Raw genomic sequence first — 23797 nt, 5'->3', positions numbered from 1 at the left:
AGCCTTGACTAGACGGACCTTTGTTGGCAAAGTAATGTCTCTGCTTTTGAATATGCTATCTAGGTTAGACATAATTTTCCTTCCAAGGAGTAAGCGTCTTTTAATTTCATGGCTGTAGTCACCATCTGCAGTGATTTTGGAGCCCCCCAAAATAAAGTCTGACACTGTTTCCACTGTTTCCCCATCTATTTGCCATGAAGTGATGGGACTGGATGCCATGATCTTCATTTTCTGAATGTTGAGTTTTAGGCCAAGTTTTTCACTCTCATGTTATACCAGTAAATTTTGGAGAGTAGACATATTCACAGCTATTTGTTAAAAAAATAAAAACTCTAATTATATGAAATTTCTAAGAGAAAAGGCATATCTTCAGTTCAGTCACTCAGTCGTGTCCGACTCTTTGCAACCCCATGAATCACAGCACGCCAGGCCTCCCTGTCCATCACCAACTCCCTGAGTTCACCCAAACTCATGTCCATCGAGTCGGTGATGCCATCCAGCCATCTCATCCTCTGTCATCCCCTTCTCCTCCTGCCCCCAATCCCTCCCAGCATCAGGGTCTTTTCCAATGAGTCAACCCTTCGCATGAGGTGGCCAAGATATTGGAGTTTCAGCTTCAGCATCAGTTCTTCCAATGAACACCCAGGACTGATCTCCTTTAGGATGGACTGGTTGGATCTCCTTGCAGTCCAAGGGATTCTCAAGAGCCTTCTCCAACACCACAGTTCAAAAGTATCAATTCTTCAGTGCTCAGCAAAAGGCATATAGCCAACAGTAATTAAGAGGTAAGCTGGTGATTATCTTTCTAGAAGTTTTCAACACTGACACGACCTTAGTAGGTTATGTAATTCTCTACTAATATTTATGAAGGAAAAAGGTTTTGATCACTAAAGATAAGGATGTGATTATGTTCAGCCTCTAAGGTGAGCTATGTACCTAGAAATAAAGAAGGCCTCCTACTCTAAGTATTGTGCTACAAGGAAAGGGAAGGGACATACTTATATTCCTAAAGGTGTAACCCAGATAAAACAAAAAAGCAAACAGTTCATTTTTTCTCATATAAAGAATATCTTTATGTATTATATACATATTTATATACATATTTCTCCAATTCAGTGTCAAGATACTGTTACACATAATAGTGGTAATAAAAGCCACCTATCTAGAGTGAAGAGAGAGAAATCTTTACCTGATTTGTAGGTATTTTCGGCACATTCACTTTCCACATCTGGGCTTCCCTAGAGATTGCCTTTTCCAATAGGAAAGACAATCTCTGGTTTTCCAAAGGCCCTGGAAACTTCATGATATCCTATGGATCTGCCTGCCACCCAGCTTGATGTAGCTACCTATAAAAGCAAATATAAAACAATGTTCTATATTTAATTACACATATATAGTAAGTGTAGCATTGTATAAATATGTTGGTACTTATTAAGCAATTCATAAAATAAAAATGTTATGAGGCAATATAGGATTTTACAACTCTTTAAAATACCATATATTAAAATGTTTACAATAATCATCAGTTATCTAAAACATTCTCCCTTTAAATCTGAAGTTCAGTTATAGAGAGACAAAAACATGACCATATAATTGACAGAATCTTTGGACTTTGATCAAAACATCAATGTGTCAAAACTAAGTCATAGGCTTTTTAAACTAGAAATTTTTAGAACTAGTTGTCCCAAATATTCCTGTTTAAAATCTAATCAGATAAGGGCTAAACAGTCTCTTCATTAAAAAAAAAAAAAAAAACCATTTCCACGTAGTATGAAACTATCCCCTTAAGTATGAAACCATCCTGAACTGTGCTTCCCAATAGAGTATCCACTAGCTACACAAGTAGCTATTAAAATCAGAAATGAATAAAGTTAAAATTCCTCGGTCACACTAGCCATATTTCAAGTACTAAACAGCTGCATGTGGACAGTGAATATTGCACTGGACAGTACGGCAAAGGAACATTTCTATCAAGGCAGTAATTTCTACTTGACAATGCCAATCTAGAAAGCCCAACAGTAAGGTAACTGGCACTAGTGGTAAAGAATCCACCTGCCAATGCAGGAGACATAGAGATATGGGTTTGATCCGTGGGTTCGGAAGATCCCCTGGAGGAGGAAATGGCAACCCACTCCAGTATTCTTGCCTGGAGAATCCCATGGATAGAGGGGCCTGGCAGGCCCCAGTCCATAGGGCTGCAAAGAGTCAGTCACAGCTGAAGTGACTTAGCATGCAAGGTAACTGGCACTCTAAAATGAGCAAGTCTAAAAAGCAAAGTCTAGATCAGCACAAAGCATCTGAGAGTCTGAGAGATGTTTCTACATTAAAGTTAAAAAAAAAAAAAAAAAGGAAACCACAGAGATTTAACTGTATGTAGAAAACTGGAGACACTGTGGAAGGATGTGAAGAAAACGTAATTAGATTTGATGAAAGTTAGCTGCCAAAGAATTGATGCTTTCGAATTATGGTGCCAGAGAAAACTCTTGAGAGTCCCCTGGACAGCAAAGAGATCAAACCAGTCAATCCTAAAGAAAATCAACCCTGAACATTCATTGGAAGGACTGATACTGAATCTCCAATACTTTGGCCACCTGATGTGAAGAGCCGATTCACTGAAAGAGACCCTGATGCTGGGAAAGAATGAGGCTAGGAGGAGAAGGGGGTGGGGGCAACAAAGGATGAAATGGTTGGATGGCATCACCAACTCAATGGACATGTATGTGCATGCATGCTCAGATTCTGCAACCCTATGGACTGTAGCCAGCCAGGTTCCTCTGACCATAGGATTCTCCAGGCAAGAATTCTGGAGTGGGTTGCCATTTCCTATTCCAAGGGATCTTTCTGACCCAGGGGTAGACCTGCATCTCTGGAGTCTCCTGCACTGGCAGATAGATTTTTTGGGCAAACTCCCGCTGATAGTGAAGGACAGGGAAGACTGGCATGCTGCAGTCCATGGGGCTGCAAAAAGTTGGACACAACTTAGTGACTGAACAACAACAAAGCAACTAAAAAAGGTTATTAAATTCAGAAAAAGAGATTATGCAAGAAAGTAAATATAAGAAAATATAATAAGAAAAGCTATGAAAACCTGGACAGCATATTAAAAAGCAGAGCCATTACTTTGCCAACAAAGGTCCGTATAGTCAAAGCTATGGTTTTTCCAGTAGTTATATATGGATGTGAGAGATGGACCATAAAGAAAGCTGAAAGTCAAAGAATTGATGCTTTTGAACTGTGGCGTTGGAGAAGACTCTTGAGAGTCCCATGGACTGCAAGATCAAACCAGTCAATCCTAAAAAAAATCAGTTCTGAATATTCATTGGAAGGACTATGTTGAAGCTGAAGTTCCAATACTTCAGCCACCTGATGTGAAGAGCTGACTAATTAGAAAAGACCCTGATGCTGGGAAAGATTAAAGGCAGGAGTAGAAGAGGACGAAACAGGATGAGATGGTTGGATGGCATCAATGACCACTCAATGGACACGAGCTTGAGCAAGCTCCAGAAACTGGTGATCGACAGGGAAGCCTGGCGTGCTACAGTACATGGGGTTGTAAAGTCAGACACGAGTGAGCAACTGAACTGAAATATAATAATATACCACAATATTTACAAAGCAATAATAATGAAAATACTGAATAGAGATTTCAACACAAACACTGTGATAAAACTACACTGGTAGGATGAGGGAGCTAGAAGGCAGAAAGAGAGCCTCATCTTTATATTTCAGAAGAAAACATAAATAATATCTAAAACTCAAACATCAAAAAACAGCAGTAGTTATTTGAAAGTATGGTTTTTAAATAACAAGAGAAAAAGCTAAGAGTGGTTAACCTCTATGGAATGAGAAAACCTCTAGGAAATGAGGAGAGAAGAGAGTGGGGAAGTCAAGCAGCAGGGGAATGCTGTTTTTCATTGAAGACCTCGAATAACTATTCCATTTTATCAACTACGTACCTGTATTACCTATTTGCTTCAGATTCCAGGGATTCTTTAAAAAAATGTTTTAATGTCTAGTTTTAACAAAGTCCCTAATTTTTTATAAAAATTAAAATTTGAAAAAACAAAATATACAAGCCTAATCTTCAATTTCTGTGTTCCCTCTGCCCCAACTCTAGCTAATATCCTCTTCCCTATGAATCACCCCACATATTTCACTAACTTACTGCTTAACCTACTGCAAACTACCTCTGGTTAACAGGACAGTGATTTTGTTTTTGTTTCTTTAAACTTCTGGATTTTTGCAAATTTTTTATACCAAGCATGAAGCGCTTTTTTAAGAAACAAGTTAAGTAACTTAGTGGAAAATAGAAACTATCCTGAAAGACTATCCTGAAAGATCCATCTAAAAGGTAATTTCTTCCAAGAACTATCTTCCCTATAAATTCCTTTGCAATCATATCCATCAATATCATGTTTTCGTAACCCACTGGGCCCACAGCAGCATCCTGATGAAACAGAAATAGAATCAAAGGCTCATTTCAGCCCTTGGGGCCAAAACCAAAAAACTATAACCAAAACAAACCCAAGTCTGATCTCTTTCAAAGATCAAGCCTTCAAATGTTTGAAGGCTGTTATCGTGCTCATCAGTTCATCCTCTGCAGAAATGAAAAACTATTCAAGAGTTCCTCATGTGACATGATTTTAGCGCTTCAAAATTAGCACCAATTTAATTATTAATGCCCTCTAAGATCACTAGCTACTTTTTTTAAAGAAACTATTGAATTACTGAGACAAAATTTATGCTCAGCTAAAACTCTTAAGACTTTCTAAGGTACACTCTCAGGCAAACTTCTCTACCTCCCCGCCTCATTGTGCTGGGGGCTTTTGGTGCCTTTTTTGGGGTTGGGGGAGGACATTACATCTTTGTTCAGGACTTTAAATGCATTCTTTCTTTAAACAAAGTCATCTTGTCAAATTCCATTTACTGTTATACTCTGCTGAGATGTTCTGAGATTCCAATTTTGTTGCCTTGGTACTTTTCCAAATTCTCCACAATCTGAGATAAACAGACTCACTATAATTTCATTTAAAGTAAACATAAATATCAACCTCAGAAACACGAGTGTAAACTAGATAATCACCTGTCAAGAGGTTATTTAGAAGAAATACCTATACGGGATACAGACTCAACTCTTGAGGTTCTAAGACTTCTTCTAAACCTAATTTTAATCAGTAATTAATTATCTCTTGTCAAAACTTTTTTCATTCCTTTAGGTACTCTCACCAGGGTGGCTCACTAGGATCTGCCAGCTTTCTAAAATTAGTAAGACAAAAATAAAATAAAATAAAATTAGTAAGACAAACTAAAGAAAACCCCATGCCCAAATAGCTTCACTGGTGAATTCTACCAAACATTTACAGAAACATTAAGACAAATTCTTCATAAACTCTTCCTAAAAATAAAGAGGAGGAGCCCTTCTCAACTCATTTTATAAGGCCAGTTATGATCCTGCTACCAAAACCAAAGACTACAGTAGGAAAACTGTAGGCCAATATATATCTCTTTTAAATACAGAGGCAGAATTCATCAACAAAATACTAGCAATCTGTATCTGAAAACATAAAAAGTGGATTACACACCATAACCAAGTGGGATTTAGCCCAGGAATGCAAAGTTGGTTTAATATTCAGAAATCAATGTAACACGCCACGAAGTGAAATGAAAGTCGCTCAGTCCTGTCTGACTCTTTGCAACCCCATGGACTATACAGTCCATGGAATTCTGCCACTGGAGTGGGCTGCCTTTCCATTCTCCAGGGGATATTCCCAACCCAGGGATTGAACCCAGGTCTCCTGTGTTGCAGGTGGATTCTTTACCAGCTGAGCCACAAGGGAAGCCCTACACCATATCAACAGAAAAAACAAAACACAACAGGGAAACATAACAAAGATGTCATATTTCCTTAAACTTCAAAAAAAGGGGATATAAATAATACAAGCATGGAGAACATTCGTAGGGATGTTCCAGATTTTCCAACCTACAGAAAAGTGAAACTGCAGTATCTGATCTGGCTATTGCAGATAAGATATAAACTCAATATCTGGATCCTGTAGAGAGAGGGTCACTTTTGGGTCAACTGATATAATGAGAATTCCAACAGATATGACAAAAGTAAAAGTATCAATGTTAAGTTTACTGAAGTGGATAACTTTACTGTGATAACTGATTATCTGTAGGATGGTCTCTCCTATTAACCTTGATGGCAAACACTCTCCAGAGTTCAGCACTGTGCTAAATAAATAATAGTAATAGTTTACACTTATTAAGTGCTTAGCTAAAAAATAGTTAAGTGCTTATCACTTGGCCAGGTATTGTTCAAAATACTGCCATATTAACTCCTCAAACTCAAAGAACGGTATTAGTTTGGTGGTGGGAGTTTAGTCACCAAGTTGTGCCCAACTCTTTCAACTCCATGGGCTTGCTGTTCTCCAGGGGATGTTCTGGACCCAGGGATCAAACCCACGTCTCCTGCAGTGCAGGCAGATCCTTTACGGACTGAGCTACCAGGGAAGCACATTATTAAGTTTGTATTTTTATTAAGCCTCTTTTAAAGACGAAGAAACATGCACAGAAAGGTGAATACTTTTCACCTTTGATTGTGGCATACAATCAGAATAAAACACGTACACACCGTTAAGCTTCCAATCTTAACCAAGAAACATTTGAGAGTTCTATTCTAAACTAGTATGTCACACTGCCATGAAAACTCAATTAACTCAGTTTAACTGCAAACCATCCAAGTGCACCTTCCCCAAACACGCTGATTCTACTGGTCTGCTCTTCATCAGTATTTAGAAACTTCTAGTTCAGAAGCTCGGAATTTCTCATGTCTGGTCCCAGACTAGCAAATCTGAATCCTGTCCATTCTTCCTTGTCTGTTCCCTTCTACTTTGTCTGCCACAAATGACCTGGAAAAGCTAGAAGCAGATAACACTACTTTAATTTTTTCCGAGATACAGACTGTACAGCACAGTCAGACTGTGTAGGATGGAATTCTGGCCACCGTGTCCTGGCTGTCATCTAGTAGGAAAAATTAATTTTATGGAGCCTCAGTTTCTCTCATTTGTAAAATGTTTCTGACCCACCTACCCCTGTTAAGATTCAGTAAGTTCCAAACCACTTAGAACCATGCTTGTCCAATAGTAAGCCTCAACAAGTGTTACTATTAACATCATGTCACACTGCTGTTGTTCAAACGCTGAGTGGCTCCCACCGACAGAATAAAAGTTGAATACTTTTGACATTCAAAGATCTCCAGTCTAATGCCATCCTACCTCCGGAAAGATACTTCCACTACTTTGCTATCTAATTCGCAACTCCTACCCAAACGATCTGCAGTGGAATCACTAGCTCGGCAGAGGGCCTTCCGCCCTCTTCAACTTTTCGGTCTTCTTATCTGCCCTTAGGGTGCAAACTCTAAGCTCAGCTCCTTCGCCAGATCTCCCCACCACCCAAAACCAAGGGTAACGTTCCTCTCCCCCGCCTTCCCGTAGGTTCTCCCCATCATCTGCCCCCCCACCCCACCCCGCCCCGCCCCGCCCCGTCCCGTCCCGTCCCCGGCACCGCCTGCTTTGCAAAGTGAACGATCTTCCCCCGGGCCCCCTGAGGTCTAGGGTTGGGGGTGTGTCCCCTTCTTTGTGTATCCCCCGGGCTCGCGGAGCCTAGAACGCGCACTAGGAGGCGATTTGCTGCAGCTACAAAAAAAGTTACGCGCTGACGGAAAAAATTGGCCCGAAAGGGAACCCAGCGGAGCTGTTTCCAAACTGGGCAGGTGCCGAGTTGTTGGTGAGAGGGGTGGGGTGGGGGGTGTCCGGCAGATTTCCCAGACGGAGCGCGCGGCGCTGGAGGGGGTCGCGCGCGGGTGGCGGGGACCGTCCCCGCCCCTCACCTTCTCCTCTTCTTCTTCCTCCTCCTCCTCCTCCCCGGCAGAACTGTAGACCTCAAAGTGGTGACGAGGGGTCATCCGGGGGCCCGTTACCACCTCATTTTCCTCTGCGCGCGGCGACGAGACGCGCGGGACCAGGACCGGGCCGACTGAGGAGGGAGAAGAGGGGGAAGCGGGCCGGAGGGCGCGGGAGCTGGCGCTCGAGCGGGACGCACGGCTGCAGCCGGTGGGTTGGTCAGCGAATTAGTTCCATGACGCCCCCGGACCTGAGGCCGCCGCCGCCGGTCCCGCTCCTCCAACCGCCGCCGCTTGTGCCCGGGTGGGGAGGGGGTTCCCTCTCGCCATAGGGCGGCGGGGGCCGGGGAGAGGCGGGGGGTGAGACCGGCTCTGCCCCTGCCCAGGGGAAGCGCCTCCAAGGGGAAATGGTGAAAGGGGGGGAAGGGGGAAAAAATGAAAAGAAAAAAAAAAAGGAAGGGGAAAGGGGGGAGAAAAATAAGAAAAAAGCGAGACAGAGGCGATGCCGCGTCCGCTCGCGGGGAAGGCTGGGGAGGGAGGGGAAGAGAGAAAGAAGTGCCGGCTTCCTCGGCTCCGCCCTCGCGGACCGATTCCTAGACTCGCTCGCTCTCCGTAAACAACCCTGGTCTGGTCTCTCATCCTCCCATTTTCCCTTTCCGCCGCCTTTTCCGTCCAACGAACATACTCAGAAGTTCGGCAAAAAGCTGGGATGTTGGCAACGGACTGGGAAAGTCTTTGGCATTGGGGTAGGAGGAGGGGTAAGGAAAGCTAAAGGTGCGTGGACTCGTTTTCCCGTGGAGCAGCGGAAGGGTTTTCTCTTCGACGGCATGGTGACGTAAGCGCCTCCTCGTCTCGCTGGAAAAGGCGTGCGGAGGCAGGAGAGTGCGCTGCGCATGCGCCCGGGGGAAAGAAAGACCAGGCTGAGTGCTCTGGTAGGGGGTGGGGTTTTATCTGGATGCTCTCCTGGCCAAACCTAGGGCTACCTAGTTTTACCAGCCCATCTTTTGTCTTTGGGGCTTGTAAAAGGATCTTTTGGGGAAAAGCCGGCGATCTGTTGTGTAAAAGTCTTGCATTCTTTGTTGACCTCGCAAAAAGTTCTGTGTTCTCTTCTCATCGTTGACAGAAAAATAGAATTTCAGGGTTTTTTTGTTTTTGTTTTTTTTTGCTGCCACGTCCAGGGTAGGGAGATTCTCAAGTGTATTAGAGATCGGGGAAATTGCGGGGGGCATATTCTTAAGCACCTTTTTTTTGTAAATTACATTGCTGGCAGCCGGGAACCTACTTGGTAAGGCGCCAAGGAAATTCTATACTGTTAACCAACGCATCTGAGTATTTCAGTGTAGGTTTACTACCACGTCTGTTAATGAGTGTGTGATAACATATAAATGTGTTTTATTTGGGGTTTCTTTACGGACTTTGGTGATTTTTTGCTTATCTTTTAAAATTGTTGTAGTTATAAAAAGAATAGAATTACAGAAAGTTTTGAAAAAGGAAAAAAACCCTCAAACTGAACTGTTTACAGAAGTAGTTACATTTGTGTTTTCCATTTCTGTTTTTTATATGCCTGTTTTTAACAGTCACTTAAATTTGTTTTTAGCTTATTCAGCCAGCTAGGTGCTAATAAGCTCTAGCAAACTGGAAGTAACTAAGACAAATAGCTTCTACCTCCGTGGAGTTTACTATCCAAACACAGAGGAAAACCGTGGAGCTAATTATCATTAACTAAAATCACCCAGTAGGGTGATTTGTTTACTTGTATGTTGCATTCCCTCTGTAGAATATAAGGTCTAGGATGTCTGGGGTCTTGCATGTTTTATTTTACCGTGTATTCCTGCATGTAAAAGGCTCTCAATACTTGATCACTGACTGAATAAACAGTTAGCAGTATTAAGATGGAAAATTGCAGGCTGCTATGGAAACACCTAATCCTAGACTAGTTAGGGATATCAGAGAAGGTTTCTTTGAGGAAGAGACATTTAAGATGATACTTGAAACCAGTGGTCATCAAAGTGGGGAAACTGTGATACAAGCAGAGGAAACAAATGCAAAGACTCTGGATCTTAGATATTTTAAAAAATCTCTAAAAGCAGTGTGGCTGGTCTTCAGAGAATTGAGGGGGAGAGCTCTGAGGTCAGAGGCAGAGGGCAGGTCCCTATGACAGAACAGGGAAGGGAAACCCAGAAAGGATTTTAAGAAGGTCGTACTTTGCTTTTTTTTTTTTTTTACCCCGGACTTCCCAGGTGGCACTAGCTGTAAAGAACCCCCCTGCCAATGCAGGAGACAGAAGAGACAGGTTCAATCCCTGGATTGGGGAAGATCCCCTGGAGGAGGGCATGGCAACCCACTCCAATATTCTTGCCTGGAAAATCCCCATGGACAGGGGAGCCTGGCTGGCTACAGTCCATAGGGTTGCACAGAGTCTGACACAACTGAAGCGGCTTAGCACACTCACATCCTTTTTCTTGCATGGTCTGTATGGCTGCATGGTCTTCCTTCTACATAGGCAACATTTATTTTGCATAATACCATTCTTTGTTGGACAGTGAAATTGCTTATGATTTTCAGTACTGTAAGAATAATACCAATTCCATTCCCAGGTATGTAGTCAAAAGAAATGTAAACATGTCCATGCAGAAACTTGTATGTAAATGTTCAGAAGGGCATTATTTATCATGACCGAAAAGGGAGACAACACAGACAACACACACAATTGTGAATGCATGGTCAAATGTCTGTACAGTGAAATGATATTTGGCCATAAGGAGGTACTGATACATGGTGTAACATGGATAACCGTTGTAAACAATGTGCGGTCTTTTGTGGCTGGCTGCTTTTACTTAGCATAATGATTCTATTTATATGAAATGTTCAGAATAGGCAAATCTATAGACAAGAGTAGATTGTGCAGGTGCTAAGTGGCTTCACTCATGTCCGACTCATTATGACCCTCTGGTCCATGGCTCACCAGGATCCTCTGTCCATGGGATTCTCCAGGCACAAATACTGGAGTGGGTTGCCATGTCTTCCTCCAGGGTATCTTCCTGACCCAGGGATCAAACTCATGTCTCTTACCTCTCCTGCATTGGCAGGCGGATTCTTTGCCACTAGTGCCACCTGGGAAGCCTCAGAAAGTAGATTAGTGGTTGCTTAAGAATGGAGATGTGATTGGGAAATGATGAGTAAAAGTTTTGGGGTTTCTTTTTGATGAAAGTATTTTACAGTTGATTGGGGTGATGGTTGCAAACTCTAAGTTACTAAAAGCTACTGGATGGTGCACATTAAATGGGTGAATTATCTGAGATGTGAATTATATATCAATAAAGCCGTTACCAAAAAACCAAGGGAAAAAACAAAAAGAACAATTAACATCTTCACGTGTAACTTTTTTCTGGGTTATTTGCATTTTTATGGCTTTTGATGAATACCAGTTTGCCAAAGTGCTTGGCAGAAGATTTGACTCAATTAAAATTTAACCCAGAGTATTTAAGAGCTCTTACTTCATTACATAGCCTTTGTGAAACTTAGTTTTAATAAAACTGTCTTACTGTCTGTGAGATTGCCAATGACAGTTTAATCTGTAGTTATAAGTAATTGGTAAGTAAGGAACTTGTTCCAGTTGTCCTAACAAAAAATATGGACATTCTTTTTCTTCATTATGCATTCACAAGAATTTACATTTTATTACCATCACTTTTTTATTAATAACTAATATCATTTTTAAAATGAATTGAAGTTATAACAAATGAAAAGTCTTTGAAATTCTGTGAGAAAATAAGGCATATAAAGAAAAAGTTAATACTACTGTATTGATAGGGAATTCATATTTTTTCAATTAAAAATTTTTAGGAATATTTTGTCCCAAATAATAAACTACCTTTCTGCACATGGTGTGTGTGTGTGCTCAGTCGCATCCGACTCTTTGCGACCCCATGGACTGTAGCCCGCCAGGCTCCTCTGTCCATGAGATTTCCCAGACAAGAATACTGGAGTGGGTTCCATTTTCTTCTCTAGGGGATCTTCCCCACCCAGGATCAAACTCAAGTCTCCTGCATTAGCAGGCAGATTCTTTACCATTGAGCCACCTGGGAAGCTCCTGCATGTTAAGTACTAATAAATGAAATATATTGATTACTCACTATGTACCAGGCACTGAGCACTTTTATTGCATTCTCTTGTGTTTGTTCCTACGGCAGTCCTCTACTATAGGTATTTTTGTCATCCCCATTTTTCAGAAGATAAAGAAGTAAAGTAAAAAGTAAAAAACAACAGCAATAATAAAATAAGAGGTAAAGTAAATCCTCAAGACGGGTCACACAGCTTGGAGAGGCACAGCCAGGATTCCAGCTTGTCTTACTCCGGAGTCTGAAGTGTTTTTAGTTACCAGTCTTTACTGCCTCCCCTACAGGTATTTCTGGCTTGTGTGGAAGTCTGAACAAAAATACTCACCCTCTGGTTATTTTTGCCTTGCCTTTAAGCTTAGAACAAATATTCAAACAAAAGTTTTTAGTGAGTAGTTCATATTTGTGTTTCTAGAGAGTTGAGTTCTGCCTGAAAACAGGTTATTAACATTTTCTTACATTTGTTTTATTTCATGACTAAAATATGGGATCTTGAAATAGAAACGTGCCTTGCTTCCAGTGCAGAGTGACAGAGTAAGGAGGAAGCTGCGAAGCAGAGTGCTGTCAAAATAAAAGCTCTGCTCTGAAATGCAGTATAGTGTGAAGTAAGACCCCCCTCCAGAAATCTAGGACAAGTTGAGGAGCAAAGTCGTTTGCTATCTATAATCTTTCAAGAAAAATAATTAGAAACAGACTGCTTACCTTTTTGTGAATATAGAAGATAAGGCTTTGTTTAATCTTTAAAGAGAGAAATTTCTAGTCTCCTTTGTCTTAAATGAAATTTTAGGGTAATGTTTTCAGCAGACAATTTATGAAGGTACCATCCTATAAGAGAAACCCCAAAAGATCAAAAGAAGTGATTTAATGTCCTTATAATTACTTATCTTTAGTGTTTAGCTTCAAGATCCTTTTTACAGCCTCCAAATTACTTGTTTTCTTTAATCTCTACAGAGAAAATGTAAGAGGAGTAAAGGAGTAAAAAGTAAAGTAAACAAATGTAAAGTTTGACATTCTCTAAATGTCAAATAGACATTAAGAGAAAAGGAATCCACATTCACCAAATAATATAAAAGACCACCTACTCACTATTATTTAATTGAAGTGTAGTTAATTTACAATGTGTTAGTTTTGGGTATGCAGCAAAGTGATTTGGTTTCATATATATATTCTTTTCCAAATTCTTTTCCATTATAGGTTATTACAAGATATTGAATATAGTTCTCTGTGCTATACAGTAGGTACTTGTCGTTTGTTTATACCTCCTACTTACTATTAACTGGAGAGAAAGTGCTCAGAGAAAACAAGTCAAAAGTTCTAAAATAGGAAACCACAAGCTGCTTTCCAGAGTTTGACCAACTCTGAATAAAAACTTGCTTTAGGTTTCTTGGTATATAAGTGCTTATTGAGAAAGACTTCACCAGGAGGGACCATTGGTTGCACGCTTTCCTAAAAGGAGCCCCAGAAGCTGCTATTTGAAATTTACAAATCAAAAAGACTTCAGTAGAAACATTCTTTCCTTGTAGTTCTTGGGAAGAAAATAAACCATTAAAATAACACTGTTTTACTCTCACAAACTGTTTTGAATCCTGAACCACCAAAAAATATTTTTGTGTATCTTATGTAATCAAACTACCAATACACATTATTTCTTGTGAAGCACTTATGTGGGAGGTATGGAGAGACAGGTAAACATCTTCCAAAGTGTGTTTTTAGTTTCGTCACAGCATATATTTACTGTAATCCTTATTTCTTCTCACTGAAGGAAAAGAATTATATTTGGGAAATCAATTTAAATTATCCACAATCAGGGTTTCCAAGACTTCTTTTTCACATACATCAGCTTCTTTTGTTAGCAGACAGTGAGTTAGTAAATATTTGAGACCCAGTTGAATATTGGGCTAGAAACTGTATGAGGTTCAAAGAAGCATATGTGGTCCTGTTTGTAAGAAACTTGTATTCATTCATTTCTTAATTCAATATTTATTAGCTGTGTGATCATGAGCAAATTAACCAGCTTCTCTGTAACTTCACCTCAGTTTCATCAACTGTAAAACGGAATAATAATAGTATATCTCCTAGGTTTTTATGAGGACTAAATGGGATAATGTTTACAATAGGCTTAGACCAGCATAGGACACATAGAAAACACTAATTGTTAGCTTAACTTTTCTAACCCTTTATGTACCAGGGTTGAGTTTGGTTATTTTTTCCCACTTAATAGAGTTAAAAATGGCTTACCCTCCATGAGCTCCCTGCCTTGTACAAGGGAAGAAACAGAGAGGAGAAATTCTTTATGTTGGTCAGAAAAGGCTTTTATAGACTTGAATGTGGCATTCAGATCAGATCAGATCAGACGCTCAGCCGTGTCCGACTCTTTGCGACCCCGTAAATCGCAGCACGCCAGGCCTCCCTGTCCATCACCAACTCCCAGAGTTCACTGAGACTCATCCATCGAGTCAGTGATGCCATCTAGCCATCTCATCCTCTGTCGTCCCCTTCTCCTCTTGCCCCCAATCCTTCCCAGCATCAGAGTCTTTTCCAATGAGTCAACTCTTCGCATGAGGTGGCCAAAGTACTGGAGTTTCATAAATTACTTGCTATTGATCAAATTACCTTGAAACTTAGCTGTGTAAAACAATAAGTATGTAGTATCTCAAACCATTTCTGAGGCTCAAGAACTGTGAGTTCCTTAGCTGGGTGGTTATGATTTAGGATCTCTCATAAGGCTACAACAAAGTTGTTGACAGGAGCTGAAGTCATCATGGGACTGGATAATCTGCTTTCAGGTTCAGTGTCGGCTGTGGCCAGGAGGCTTCAGACTGCCACTAGACCTTTCCATAGGGCTGCTCAAGTGACCACAGTCGCCTGTGACTGCACGGGTGGTGAGAGAGAGACAGAGCGTGAGACCCAGATGGAAACTGCAGTCATTTTATAACTTAATGTGGGACATGTTCTACGGTCACTTCTGCCATATTTTGTTTACTAGAAGCAAATCAATAGGGACCTCTCTGATGATCCGGTGGTTAGGAATCTGCGTCGAAATGCAGGTGACGTGGGTTTGATCCCTGGCCAGAGAACTAAACTCCCACATGCTCGGGAGTAACTAAGCCCTTGCACCACAGCTACTGAACCTTTGCGCCACAGCTAGAGAATCCATGTGCCACAAGGAAAGATCTGACATGATGCAACATGCAACTAAGACCCAACACAGCCAACTAAATAAGTAAATACTAAAAAGAAAAAAAAGAAGCAGCAGCAACTCAGTAAATCCAGCCTGTAGTAAAGAGGAGGGGAGATACTCTTGAAGGGAAGAGTATCTAAGAATCTGTGAACATAGTTTTAAAACCACTGCAGGTATGGAGGGAAAAGTAACCATTTTGCTCACTGCACAGAAAAACATTTATAAAGGCCAGTGAGCAGCAGAAACAAAGGAGTAGAGAGATCTAAGTTTCATGACATGTAATCTGGCCATGGCTAAAGAATCGAGGGGGCTGTTTTTACTCCTGGTTTTATACAGAGAAAATGGGCTTAGAGAGGTAAAGTAACTTTCCCAGTTTATATTCTGCAGTTAGTAAATGGCAGAGCCAGATCTTAAATCCATATAATTCCGATTATAGAGTCTACAGTCTTATCACTACCTGTATTGGACAGGGTTCTTCAGAGATACAGAACCAAGAGGCTGCATCTCTGTCTCTTTTTCTATATATATAGAGGGATTTTGAGAGAGAGATTTATTTTAAGAAATGGCTCATGGCTATGGAGGCTTGGTAAGTCCAAAATTTGCAGAGGAATACTGCAGCTCTCTGGAAGAGCTGCAGTTCAAGTCCAAATGTAGTCTGCTGGCTGAATTCCTTCTTGCTCAGCCTTTGTTATATTGAGATGTTCAACTGGTTGGATATGGCTTGCCCACATTATGGAAGGTAATCTGCTTTATCCAAAGTCCACCAACTTAGTTGATAAATCTCATCCCAAAACAAACAAAATCTTCATAAAAACTTCCAAAATAATCATTGACCAAGTATCTGGGTACCATGGCTGACCCAAGATGACACATGAAATCAACACATGAAATTATACTACCCTCTACAAAGATGACAACTTGGGGTCCAGATCACAAATGGCCCTGAATGTCATACTAAGCAGTTTGTTGGACTTAGGAAAATTAACCAAACCTACATGTCTGTTGACAGAGGAATGGATAAAGATGATGTGGTACGTATATACAATGGAATATCACTCAGCAATTAAAAGGAATGAAATAATGCCATTTGTTGCAATATGGATGGGTCTAGAGATTGTCATACTCTAGTAAAGTAAGTCAGAGAAGGAGAAATACTGTTTGACATCCCTTATACTTGGAATCTAAAAAGAAATAATACAAATGAACTTATTTACAAAACAGAAACAGATCACAGAAAAGAAATTATGGTTGCCAGGGGCAAAGGATGGAGGAAGGGGTCGTTAGGGAGTTTGGGATCAATGTGTACATACTGCTGTATTTAAAAAGGATAACCAACAAGGTCCTACTGTATAGCACGGGGAACTGGGCTCAATGTTATGTGACATCCTGGATGGGAGGGAAGTTTGGGGGAGAATGGATACATGTATATGTATGACTGAGCCCCTTTGCTGTCCACCTGGAACTATTACAACATTGTTAATTGGCTTTACTTCTCTATAAAATAACAAGGTAAAAAAGAAAATTAAAAAGTTAAAAAAGAAGATGAACCAATAGCTCTCTGTGAGCAATATAACCTTGAACATATGATGTTCAAGGGTGGGGTGTTCCCATGAAATACTGTAATTCATTTAGGAAATGTCTGTTGGAATATTTGTCTATCATGCTTGATCTTCAATCATGTTTTGACAAATGACAAATATGGTTTTTATTAACATTATATTTTTTCCTTTCAGTGTTTTCCTTTTTTAGTCCATGTGTTTTCAGTAATTCAGTTCAGTTCAGTTGTTCAGTTGTGTCTGACTCTTTGTGACCCATGGACTGCCGCACGCCAGGATTCCCTGTCTATCACCAACTCCCGGAGTTTGTCAAACTCATGTCCACCGAGTCAGTGATACTATCCAATCATCTCATCCTCTGTCATCCCCTTTTCCTCCTGCCCTCTATCTGCCTTTCACATATTTCGAAATGACTTTCATTTGAGAAGTATTTTTCTCCCGTTTGGACCTTTCTCTCTTTTCTTCCCTTTGATGCCTTATTTCAAGATTTCCTTTTTAAAATTGTATTTATTTATTTTTGGCTGTGATATGTCTTCGTTGCTGCACCGGCTTTTCTCTAGTTGCAGCAAGCAGGGGCCATGCTCTAGCTGCGGCGCACAGGCTTCTCATTGCGGTGGCTTCTCTTGTTGCTCAGCACGGGCTCTAGGGTGTATGGGCTTCAGTAGTTGCAGTGCATGAACTCAGTAGTGTGGTTCACAGGCTCTAGAGTGCATGCTCAACAGTTGTGGCACATGGACTCAGCCGCTCCTCAGCATCTGGAATCCTCCTGGACCAGGGATCAAACCCACGTCTCCAGCATGGGCGGGCAGATTCCCCACAACTGAGCCACAGGGGAAGCCGTCAAGGTTTCCTTTTAGTCATACCTCCTACCACAGTGAAATGTGACATCAGGAAAGAAGACAAAAATGAGGGTGAGAAACCAGTTTGTGGACCAGCTGGACTTGGTGATTCCAAAGGTATAAATATTGTTCAAGTGTCATTTCTTTGCTGCTGATGCATAAGAAAAACTGTTTCAATCTTGCTGGTGGAGATATTTCTCTTTGTAACTAACACAGAGCAGGAAACTTTTTTGTGGAGCCTCAGAATTTAAAAATGCAATGGTCCCAACTTTTTCTTTAACCTACTCAGTCTGAGTCCCCACTGAGGACATGACACAGATAAGGAGTGGGCTGGGGAGTGTTATGAAGCCATCTGAAAGTGATATGGAATGTAAATCTATGGATACAGCCTACCAGGAGAGAAGAACAATGCTTCGCTTCAGTCATATCTGACTCTGTGCGACCCTATGGACTGTAGCCTGACAGGCTGCTCTGTCCATGGGATTCCCCAGGCAAGAAGACTGGAATGGGTAGCCATGCACTCCTCCAGGGGATCTTCCTGACCCAGGGATCAAACCCATATCTCTAGCATCACCTGCATTAGCAGGCGGGTTCTTTACCACTAGCGCCACCTGGGAAAGAGCAAAATCTAGAACACCCGTAGAGCAAAGGGTGCAACAAGTTGGCAAGGAAGGCAGAACCCGATTTGCAAAATATATAGGAGCTGAGACCTGCTAGTAAAATATAAAGCAAGGTAAGAGAGTTTGGGAGCTAAAGTTCGGGCTCTAGATAATAGCACATTTTCAGCTTTCCTTCTTAAGAACAGCAGGATATAATTTGTGAGCTTCAAAACACCCAGCAGGTGGATAACACCACTAGGTGGTTTGGTGAGTTCTAGCTGATGAACCGGAGAGGGCAATGGCACACACTCCAGTACTCTTGCCTGGAGGATCCCGTGGACGGAGGAGGCTGGTAGGCTGCAGTCCATGGGGTCGCTAGGAGTCGGACACGACTGAGCGACTTCACTTTCACTTTTCACTCTCATGCATTGGAGAAGGAAATGGCAACCCACTCCAGTGTTCTTGCCTGGAGAATCCCAGGGATGGTGGAGCCTGGTGGGCTGCTGTCTGTGGGGTCGCACAGAGTCGGACACAACTGAAGTGACTTAGCAGGAGCAGCAGCAGCTGATGAGCAGATTTTGTGTGAGTAAAGACATCAACACCATTCAGAGGAGAAGCTAGTTTCCTAAAAAAGGAAAAATTCAATGCATCAGTGTTTCTCTGTGTTCCTTCTCTTTCTCCTCTATCTCCTGTTGCTATACTGATCATCCTACAAACTCAGTCAAGTGTGAATTCCGTCTTCAGAGAAGGGCTTCATTAATAGCATGAAAGACCAAATAAAGGTTTTACCAAAATCAGTTTCTTTTATTTTCTTTTATATCAACACAAATATGTCAATGATAGGAGATTTTGATAGTTTATGTAATCGTTCTATTTTTAATAAAGTTATACTTAAACCATCTTGGAGAAATATTGATAGTTTTCTTACTTTGCCTTGAAAGATTGCCAGTGGAGGTATATTTATAAATTCTCTAAGTACTCCATTCCAAAGGAATGATCCCCTTTTAGATATGTTCCTTTGCATATTTCAGAGAGTTATTTTTAATATACTGCTCATTTGAACCATGATAATGGAAACTAAGATCCAAAGTGAAAGTGAAAGTGAAAGTGTTGAGTTACTCAGTTGTGTTCTACTCTTTGGACCCTATGGACTGTAGCCTGCTAGGCTCCTCTGCCCATGGGGTTCTCCAGGCAAGATAATGGAGTGCATTGCCATTTCCTTCTCTAGGGTATCTTCCCAACCCGGGGATCGAACCCAGGTCTCCGAAAGATCTAACCATACAAGGTACTCTTTGCATCAACCCAGCTAATTTTGACTTAAATCTTAGAAAATGATCAGCTTATTTTGACATAAATCATATAACCACCTGCATTTTAGAGTTAAAAATTACATACTCAAAATTCACTACTCTATAATTTCCATTCCTGAATCCAAAATGTCTTCTGAATGTTTAAGAATAGTGTTGGGTAAGGAGAAAAAAATAATGCTGGAGAAGTATTGTGAGAGAAATCAAGCTTTATGTTAAAGAAACTGCAGTTTTCTATGGACTTTCCCATTCTCCCACTATATCAGAACTCTTCCATCAAGACTTTCAGAGAGGCCCACTGATCAATTTTTATAAGTCCATTGTAACCTGGCCTCCTGACCACTATCAGGAATTTACAGTGTACATACAAATCAGTAATGAATATTAAAAGATTGATTTGAATGCCAAGTCAGTTTTTTTTTCCCACTCAGAGAATTGTTGAATATAGAACAGGCTTCCTTTGACAGCTACTCCCACATGCATTATAATATATGCACCATATTCTCTACTATAGAAATTTACAGCTAAGGTCATAGAAATGGAATCTTGTCCAAATGAAAAAAAAACAAGCCCATGTTACTAATAACGTTGTTTTTATATTTATACATCTTGTATGTATCAGTGTCTCGTTACCTGACTTTAAAATATGTTACTGCCTTAGTTTTAAAACTGTTCAAAAGCCAAGGGATTATTCACCAAGTTCTCATTAGTCGCTAAATTAAAATTGAAGTTATAAAATGATGTTAGGGAGTATATGTTGATTTTTATAAGTTGAAAGGAAAGTTGAAAGTTAAAGTTGCTCAGTCTTGTCTGACTCTTTGTGACCCCATAGACTATAGAGTCCATGGAATTCTCTAGGCCAGAATACTGGAGTGGGTAGCCTTTCCCTTCTCCAGGGGATCATCCCAACCCAGGGATCAAACTGAGCCACAATAAGTTAGGTATACATTAAACAGAGGAAGTGAGACAAAAATGTAATTTTCCATGCTAACAATGCCAGGATCCTTTATCATAATACTAAAATTATGCCTAACATTAAGAGTTACAGTGCACACATGCTCATTCGCTTCAGTCATGTCTGAATCTTTGTGATCCCATGGACTGTAGTCCACCAGGCTCTTCTGTCAATGGGATTCTCCAAACAAGAATACTGGAGTGGGTTGCCATGCCCTCCTCCAGGGGATCTTCCCTGCTCAAGGATGGAATCCTTCTCCTTCCGTCTCCTGCTTTGCTGGATTCCTTACCACTGAGCCACCGGAAAAGCCTTAAATTAGTATAAAAACCAACAATGGGAAAGGTTCTCAAAAGATTTTTTGGGTAGAGTGTCTACTCAATACTCTATTTTTTGTATTGTTGAGTAAATGTATACATTTATTATAAACATGTAATGTAAAAGTCTATGTTTTACATTTAAAAATTCAGTAAAAACAAATTCAGTAAAGTACACTGCAGTTAGTGTGTATCCTTATCTTCCACAGCAGCTTGGGGGGTAAATGTAATGACAACAGTAATTTCTGGCTTTGAGATCCCCCTATATAATTGGAGGCACCCCAATTCCTCCAGAACTCCAAATTCTTCTTTTCTCTTGGCAGGTCCTAGAGGAGTTCAATTGATCTCTTTGCCAGTCTTCAAAAGAATCCCATCTCTTTGTTATCTGCTTGGTTCCTTTGGCACAGCTGCCCTGCAGGCTCTCTTCAGATATGTACTGACCTCGGCACAAAACTTGGGGGTCACTGTCTCAGAGTTTGGACTTACAATCGTCCCTTCTCAGTGGCTGACTGATGTTGGATCCGGTCCCTTGTGGTCAATGTCTACGTTGGTCTAGGTAAAGGCGGTGTGAAGTGAAGAAGGGGCCCTCTCTTGGCTGGTGTTATAGTCCTTTCAATACTTTGGCCACCTGATGCGAAGAGCTGACTCATTGGAAAAGACCCTGATGCTGGGAAAGATTGAGGGCAGGAGGAGAAGGGGGTGACAGAGGATAAGATGGTTGGATGGCATCATCGACTCAATGGACATGAGTTTGAGCAAGCTCTGGGAGATGGTGAAGGACAAGGAATCCTGCTGTGCAGCAGTCCATGGGGTGAGTGGGACATGACTGAGTGACTGAACAACAACAACAGCAACAGAGTAGCTTTTTTGTCAAGTCTCTTTTCTAAATTAGACCCTCAGAGAAGCTCCTGGGAAGAATTATCTCCTGGGATGAAGTATCCTGGCCAGAGCAACACCACTCCACGTTGTATTTGCTGGTAAGTCGATGAAATGATGTCATTTTGGTAGAGTCTCTGTTTCTTCTTCTTCTGAGACTAGACATTTTAAAAAGTGAATTTTAAGTACCTTTCAAATTCTTTGGGAGAAGGCAATGGCACCCCACTGCAGTACTCTTGCCTGGGAAATCTCATGGACGGAGGAGACTGGTAGGCTGTAGTCCACGGGGTCACAAAGAGTAGGACACGACTGGGCGACTTCACTTTCACTTTTCACTTTCATGCACTGGAGAAGGAAATGGCAACCCACTCCAGTGTTCTTGCCTGGAGAATCCCAGTGAAGGGGGAGCCTGGTGGGCTGCTATCTATGGAATCACACAGAGTCGGACATGACTGACGTGGCTTAGCAGCAGCAGCAAATTCTTTGAGACTCAGCATGCAATCATTTCTCAAAGGCACAATTGAAACATGGCATGGTATGGTATAGACTGTTGCTGGTTTCAGCTGATTTTGCCAGCTACATTTACTAGTAAAAGCTGGAGTTATGTGAAACTCTTTCTGACTCAGTAAACAAATAGCTGAATATTTACTGAGCATCAGCTGTCTACAAGGCCTTGTTGTTGTTCAGTGGCTAAGTTGTGTCCAACTCTTTGTGACCCCATGGACTGTATTCCACCAGGCTCCTCTGTCCATGGGATTTCCCAGGCAAGAATACTGGAGAGGGTTGCCGTTTCCTTCTCCAGGGGATCTCTCTGACCCAGGGATCGAAACCACATCTCCTGCATTGCAGGCAGATTCTTTATCATTGAGCCACCAGGGAAGCCCTTCTCCAAGGCCTTGGACTACATATCAAGTGACCACAAAGCCAGGAGATAATGTTACAAAAACAAGTATATGCCTTTTGGGATATATGCAGTGATCCTGATTTTAAGGGAAAGTTGGGAACAACTATACAAATATTTTGTGCAACAAAACTAGAAATTTCTGTATACCTCTGGAATGAAATTATCCAGGAAGTCATAGAGCTCTTAATTCAGAAGGCGTTTTTCATCTGGCCCAGTGTTGGACTGGGCTTGTTGTACTTACTGTTCTTCAGAATTGGAGGTAGACCAGATAGAAAGGAAGCAAATGGCCCCAAACTCATAGGCAAGTCTACCATTTTCCAGTGGCCTGGTTTGAAATTTTTCTAAGTAAAGCAAAAGCTTCCTATTGCATTTCTAATAGGACCTTGGCCTCTAGTCTTTACTGCTGCTGCTGCTGCTAAGTCGCTTCAGTCATGTCCAACTCTGTGTGACCCCATAGATGCCAGCCCACCAGGCTCCCCCGTTCCTGGGATTCTCCAGGCAAGAACACTGGAGTGGGTTGCCATTTCCTTCTCCAATGCATGAAAGTGAAAAGTGAAAGTGAAGTCGCTCAGTTGTGTCTGACTCTTAGCGACCCCCTGGACTGCAGCCTACCAGGCTCCTCCGTCCACGGGATCGTCCAGGCAAGAGTACTGGAGTGGGGTGCCATTGCCTTCTCCAAGTCTTCACTAGGTTATACATTTTTGGAGATCCCAAATTATTTCTTCCCTGAGGGAAACATCAAAACATCATAAAAAAATTTATCATCATCAGGAAACTATGTAACTTGTCAACTATTTTGTGCTTTTATTCTCCTTATTTTCTTATTCTCCTTATTTAATCTTCTTGTTTAATTTTTCCATGTGGGATCTTAGTTCCCCAAGAAGGGATTGAACTGGATTGAACTGCCTTCTGCACTGGGAATTTAGTCTTAAACACTGGGCCACCAGGGAAGTCCCTTGTTTAGTCATATTGAACTTACTTAAAATTGTACCTCTTATCACACTTCCAGAAGTATTCTTAGGACATACTTAGAGTTCCCACTTTCCTAAGGACTGTTAAATACTCTTTTATTCTAAGATCCTATGGAAGGCTTAGCACATCTGTCTCAACTCCCAGACCTTGGTCTACTGCCCTTGATATAGGCTCACTGTAGAGTGGGATGTCAATCATCTCTCTAGAAATATTCTGTGCTTGTCTCCTAGATTTATGTCAGGTGCCAATATATATGGAGAGAATCATCTGAAG

At 41.3% G+C, this 23797-nt stretch overlaps 1 protein-coding gene and 1 long non-coding RNA gene across 3 annotated transcripts in view; one reads left to right on the top strand and one right to left on the bottom strand.

The window, feature by feature from the left end:
- The window catches only part of CCNI (cyclin I), a 38806-nt gene extending 30374 nt beyond the window's left edge, over window positions 1-8432 (bottom strand). The window contains exons 1-2 of the mRNA XM_086405209.1: window positions 7892-8432; window positions 1190-1346 (exon numbers count right to left, since the gene is read on the bottom strand). Coding sequence (XP_086261335.1) covers window positions 1190-1303 — 114 coding nt within the window. The 5' untranslated portion in view covers window positions 1304-1346; window positions 7892-8432. The remainder of the gene's footprint in view (window positions 1-1189; window positions 1347-7891) is intronic.
- An 8223-nt stretch (window positions 8433-16655) lies between these two features.
- The window catches only part of LOC147370426 (uncharacterized), a 40878-nt gene continuing 33736 nt past the window's right edge, over window positions 16656-23797 (top strand). The window contains exons 1-2 of one of the 2 annotated variants that reach the window (XR_015165267.1): window positions 16656-17714; window positions 21096-21749. This is a non-coding gene — a long non-coding RNA (uncharacterized LOC147370426). The remainder of the gene's footprint in view (window positions 17715-21095; window positions 21750-23797) is intronic. The other variant, XR_015165268.1, reaches the window with a different exon arrangement.

The sequence above is a fragment of the Bos grunniens genome, chromosome 6, assembly GCF_055505025.1.
Source record: "Bos grunniens cultivar Pamir isolate PY7600 chromosome 6, Bosgru_T2T1.0, whole genome shotgun sequence".
Classification (NCBI taxonomy): Eukaryota; Metazoa; Chordata; class Mammalia; order Artiodactyla; family Bovidae; genus Bos; species Bos grunniens.
This window is presented reverse-complemented; position numbering and strand designations above follow the sequence as displayed.